Here is a 6000-nt window from a genome sequence, read left to right as displayed (position 1 = left end):
CAAAACCCAGCAAGGCCATATCAGCTGTTCATCCTTCTGAGGTCGTTTATCGGAGAGCGTTTTATATACCCCATTTAGACGAAATATTTCCGGTTTTAAGCAAAAAAATGCCAGCATTTCATCTTCCTCCAGCTAAAAACTACCTCCATTCCAATTCGTGGGAATGAGAAAATATCACCCCTATGCCAGATTTTTTCGCTGAACCTTCCAGCTTTAGATATTGCGAAATGCGGCCATGTTTAATTAAAGGGAGTGAAATCACCTGTCATTAGAAAGGGAAGGTTTTCAGCACTATATGTATAAAAGGCTGGGATTGTCGAATGCAGTGTAATATACGCTTCCATAATGCCTTACTCCAAAATGAAGGCTGAATACAAATTTCTAGCTATTACCTGGCATAAACTGTTGTTTGCAGCAACGGGGACTCCTGAATACTTGAATCTACCGACTATGCGTTTTTATTTACTGAACGAACACCACAGGATGAACCAAGAGGCCTCCATCAACACATATTGTAGTAGACCCGAGATGTACACAGATAGAAAAGCGACCCCCGGGCGTTCTCCGTCAAGCACTGTCCTTCCTAGGTGCTGCCGCTGCGCCTTCGGGGCGCACCCCCTTCCCTGGTGCGCACGGGGGCAAAGGATCCGCGCCGCCACGTTCAGGCGAGGGCAGAGAGGGAGTGCCGTCCGCGCGCCGCCGAGCTCGAGAAGGGAATCACAAGACAAGCACCAGCTTGTACCAGGAAGCAAGGAAAGCAGAAAAAGCCACTATAGTAGCGAAGAGAAAATAGTTTGCTGCCGCTGCTCGGTGGCCCCCTCCCCCTCGCTTCTGTGTGTTTTTCCCAGCGCCCTCCTCCTTCCTCCTCTCGCAGCCAATGCTCGCTGCTATTTCCCAACTGGAGCACACTGAACGTTTTCATCCAAAACACCGACCCCAGCGGCAGCGGCATGGAGGAGCCCTGCATGAGACACCTTACGACGAAATAGCCTCTCGTCGCAGGCAACTTTACACCGGCCATCACCTTTTTCGACAGAACAATCCCCGTTTTTTTGGATTATAAATAAAAAGAAAACAACATTTTGGAAATTCAGCTGTAAACAGAAAGGGACAAAATGACCGAAGAGAGCTCGGATATCCCCAAAGAGTTGCTGGGTAAGGACTTCATTTTCTGCTGCCAGTGTACGGGGTGGTCACCTGGACAAGGACCAGCGCCAGGGGAGGGAAGTTTTCTCTGCTTCGCCAGGGTAAAATGCACATGTACACCACAGGTTGGGGCCGAATGGAAGCTGGGGGCGCATTATAGCCTGCCGCTGTCTGTTGCGCTTTGGATTTGTTGCGAGGATTAAAGGGATTTGCTGTTCATTGCGATAAAAGGGGGAGGGGGCGTCTGCACCTCACTACTAAATCCAAGCGGGGAGGGTTGAGTATCTTAATGTTTACACGGGCAGCCAATGGTCAAGCAGAGCAGAGGTGCACTTGTATTTATTTACCTGCCACCATCAGAGCCTTCCAATCAGATTCTTTTATGGCCCCAGAAAAGAGCCGTGCTCCAGTTTTCCACTGATTTTAAACAAACCGGTATTTTAATGGAAACTATAAGTGTTGAAGGTCAGAAAGGTCATTTTTTTTAATAATTTGAGAGCTTGTCCTACCCCCACTTTAGTATTAATGCTCCGTTCCCAACACTGGTGACCGTTTGTGAAGCGCGTGTGTGCTTTCTATTGAGCATTCTGTTACCTACAGTTCTATATTTATAAAGAAGAAAAGCAAATCGACGTGTAGCGGAATCTGATGGAAAATATAGGATTGGGTGAGCTCCCCACCCAGGCGGAAATTGGAGCAGCTTGAAATCTGTGGTATAGCACTGCTGTCAACTGGCCTCTGGTCACGCCTAACACAATCACTTTGCGCAGCCGTTTGCGCTATGCTTTCTGGGAGTTGCAGTCCGCACCTAGAATGAGAACAAACAGAATTAACAGGCATGTTAGCCCAGGTGAGCGGAACCGTGACTGCAACTTCCAGAATACTCGATTTGTTGAATAAATATCCGGGACCGGAAACAAGTTGTCCGAGAGACTTGGAGTTAAACGATAAACCCAGTGTTTGCAGTATAAGTTGATAACGCAGAATGGTCTTCAACTTTAATTGGCAGAACGTATTATTGGTCTGAACTTAGTGCTGTGCGTCACATGACGCTCACAGCTTTGGTGATGTGAGCTTTGTTGGCATGTCCTTTAAAAATGAGGTAAAGCAGTGACCTAGTGGTTGTAATTAATTAATCTCAACCACCTATAATCACTCTGACTGCTTTCTTGGCCATTATTTGTGGTCCGTGTGCCATTCCAGACAGCGACCAATTTAATGAAGATGAGCCCTGATCCTCCTGTTCCAACAGTGATACCTGAACTGTGGCTCAGAGTAATTATCAATGGCCACGCTAATTCAAGAACTCTATCCATCACTTTAGCTGCTGTCTAGGTGAGGCTTCCTTGAAAACCCATAAACCCCACTTTTAATTGCATAACCCCACTTTTTGCTGGTGACCACTGCACTGGTGACACTGTCAAGAGATGTCAAATAGAACCTTGACATGAGGATGAGCACCCAGTCCTTGTTAATCTGCTGACCTCACCAAGCATGGATGGACTTGATATAAGTATGGCTTACAAATGCCACCATGCCTACTGTTGTTTGCTGAAAAGCTAGGCCTGGCTGAAATTCACCCTGTTGTCATGGACCTGTTGGCACCCATGGTTTGAGGACTGCTTCTGTCTCTTTTTCTTTGCAGGTTGGTTGACTGGCAGAAGCAGGAAGAACGCCAGGTCAGCGGGCCTGATTCACACAGAATTTGCTGGGATTTACTCTTGAACTATTCGTGGCTTCCTACTCATTGCCAAGAGTGAGGCTGGAGTTTACCTGGCTTACTCCTGGAATTCAGTAGTAAACTAGGAGTAGTACTAGACTAGGCATGCCTTTTTACAGCTAAGCCTTTGTGAGTCGGGCCCAGAGTGTATAACATCTGCCGAATAACAAAGGCCTGTTAGAGCATGCCCTTGGTGCATCATGTTACAGCGAAACATGTACGCTGGAAGGTTGCTGAAGCTGTATGGAGGACCAGGAAGCACTGTGTTGAAGGGTTGTGGCACTTCCTGCTCTCAGTTTGCACTGGCATCAGTTTGAGTATTTGCACTTCTGTTAAACTACACCCAAGAGGTTCACGTTTGTCTGTGACCTCTGTTTGGGCTGGGTACAAAGTCCACTAACTCCAAGCGTATCTTGTCTGTTACTTGAGCCTCTTTTTCGCTGCTAGGTGCAGGAAGCACTGCAGTCCACAGTGTAACCACCGTTGAATGACCCGAGCAGAAAGATTTGTTAGAACAAGCCCTTGTAGAACAATATTAGAGTAAAACGTTTGTGCTAAAATGTCTTGGCGGCAGGAAACGTGCTCCTGAAAGTATTTGATACGAATTTTCTTGTCATTCCAGAAAGTGTCAGGGATGTTATTGGGAGGAAGATCAAGATTGCCGTGAGGAAGAAAATAAAGCTAGAAGTTAGGGGTGACAAAGTGGAAAATAAAGTTTTGGTAAGTCACTTGCATACAGTTTAATACACAAATAATATCTTGAAACCATTGTTCAGCTTGCTGTAAAAATAAGTCTCCTCCATAGCACCAACATCTTTCAAACTGTGATAAAGATTACTTCACATTCCATTTGTTGGTGTGTCTTCATGCTTCCTTTTCTCTGCTTGGGGATAGCTCTTCATTTTGGAAGGTCCAATCACGAACGTTATTATTGACTTACTTTCTAAAGAGGGATGGGATAAGAGAAGGTGAACTGAGCCAAGAGGTAAACGTTCTGTTCTTGTTTCGTTGGTACTGTTGTGGTCTCACTTGACTGTGTCTTTGGTGTACAGATTACAAGTGGAACTGAACCGTGTCTTAAGTGTCATGCCCAGAAAAAAATACCATGCCCTCACCTGACTCTCTTGGTTTTTAGTCTATTCTCTTTTTTAGTTAACTGCATGTTATGACACCTTTTGTCTTAGCTTTGCCTGTTGGATTTGTTCTTTTATTCCTTGATCACTTCTCTACTGGCATTGATGCTGTTCCATTGGCTCTGTCACTGGTGTACATATTAGGAGAACCGAACATCACATTAACTGGTATATCTGGACTAATTTATGAAGAAATTATTCTCATTCGTACTGTTGTGAGACCGTCCTAGTTACCTTGTGGTTGTAGTTGTGCCTGTTAGTTTTCTCTCTCTTTCTTTGACTCTTTGCTTCTGATGCTGACTTATGGTTACTTGTTCCTGTTTTGAATTGTTGGCAGTGCACTTGTCCAAATAAGGGTCCCCTGAGATTTCTAATGAGGTTTTATAGGAGGTAACGTTTATCCCAGTGACATCCTCTTTTGCTTACACAGGCTAATGTGATGGGGTAAATTTTCATTTTCAGAAGGGGGTTACCCAGAAGATTAAGTTGGCTGTGCAAAGTAGTCTGCTGCTTGGTGTAAAGTGACAACAATCAGGGCCCAAAGCTTTCTGCGATTCCCGAAAGAGGCATGCTGTGATTACTTTAGCAGCATGTATGCATCACAAGGTCACTCTGCACCTAAGGAAAGAACCAGCAATTAAGGGTGTGTTCCATCCTTGACATTGATTTGCCAAAATCATGAGAGTGTATGCCAGTGAAAAACCCAGCAGAGTGCCAGTCCCCTTCACGGTGCAGGTGGACTTCTGAAATCCAATGTGGACAAGTATGTAAATGTTTAATATTTGGTGTCAAACTCCATCCTTGCAAGAAATCAGCCTCCTCTGTCTTGCAGTTCGCATACCTATTGTGAAGAAGGGGAGTGGAGATAGGACAGACCCAGAATTCTGTTATTTGCTAAACCTTCTTGAGGCTTACTCAGAGTTGTGTGCCAAGTTTGTTTTGGGGAAGTCCACGCTTGGGCTAAGGTTCAGGAATTCTGCCTTAACTGCAAACATTTCTTTTTGCAGGGTTAGGAGAGCAGTAATTCTACTTTTTAGCCTTTTCAGATAGAAGTTTGTTGCCGTCAAGAATTATTTTTCTGCAGCTGGCCTTTACTTACCTACTTCAATCATTTAATCATTTAATTATGCTAGTTGCACTGTATCAATTAAAATGTTGTGGTCATGTAGGGTTGATGATGCAACTCTTGTCGCTGTTATCGCTGAATGTCCTGTGAACTGCGCTAGTCATTATTGAACCGATAAATTAGTTGACACGCTAATTTCTTACCTCCCGTGAAATTCCTCTTTGAGGAGCAGTGGACGAACCGAAGTTGCTATTGTCAGACTATTTTGTTTTGATTGTTTACTGTGCTATCACCATGTGCCAGATTTTGTGAACCAAGGAGTGCTTCTGGGCAGGCTCTTTATAGCAGATGTGTGCAAAACAAATGTGATGGCGCTGGGAAATAGTACACGTTCTGGCTACTACTCACTGACCGGCATGAGAATTGAAAAAAATGTGATTGCTTTGGTTATAGTTTACCTGCTGCTGATTAATGCAAGACTCAGGTTGATAATGAGGGTCACGATTAATCTTAAACTTGAGGAGGAGGCATTTTTTTGACTTGAAAGGCATTTTTTTTTGGGGGGGGGGGGCTAGGGATGCAAGAAACAGTCCATCTCATACATGAAGTCGCAGCAGATGAGTTATTCGGAGATGAGATGCACAATTCCTGTGTTTATGGGGAAAAAACGATTTATACAATCTCTTGTTTGAATTCTGGAGCGGACCTCACTGGAGTGTGTCATAAAAACTTTCCATGCCCTTGGTTTTGCTCACTTTGGGATTAACCACGAGATTTGATGCGCCAGACCCTCTCAAAGCTGAGAATGCGCCTGGGGCTATTACTGTGCAGGTAATGACTACTCCATTTCAAGACATCAGAGCCCACCGCTGTTAGAAATTTGTATGCTAGATTGTGTTTGGGCAGCTGCTGTTTTGTCGTTGACAGGCATACAG

At 44.6% G+C, this 6000-nt stretch overlaps 1 protein-coding gene across 1 annotated transcript in view; it reads left to right on the top strand.

Annotated features, from left to right (window-relative positions):
• The first annotated feature begins 540 nt into the window (after positions 1–540).
• The window catches only part of CARMIL1 (capping protein regulator and myosin 1 linker 1), a 993695-nt gene continuing 988235 nt past the window's right edge, over positions 541–6000 (top strand). The window contains exons 1-2 of the mRNA XM_069218803.1: positions 541–1155; positions 3489–3586. Of these exons, the coding sequence (XP_069074904.1) occupies positions 1116–1155; positions 3489–3586 (138 nt within the window). The 5' untranslated portion in view covers positions 541–1115. The remainder of the gene's footprint in view (positions 1156–3488; positions 3587–6000) is intronic.

Source organism: Pleurodeles waltl, chromosome 2_1 (genome assembly GCF_031143425.1).
Source record: "Pleurodeles waltl isolate 20211129_DDA chromosome 2_1, aPleWal1.hap1.20221129, whole genome shotgun sequence".
Taxonomy (NCBI): domain Eukaryota; kingdom Metazoa; phylum Chordata; class Amphibia; order Caudata; family Salamandridae; genus Pleurodeles; species Pleurodeles waltl.
Note: the sequence above shows the minus strand (reverse complement) of the source record. Positions and strands in the feature narration are given on the sequence as shown.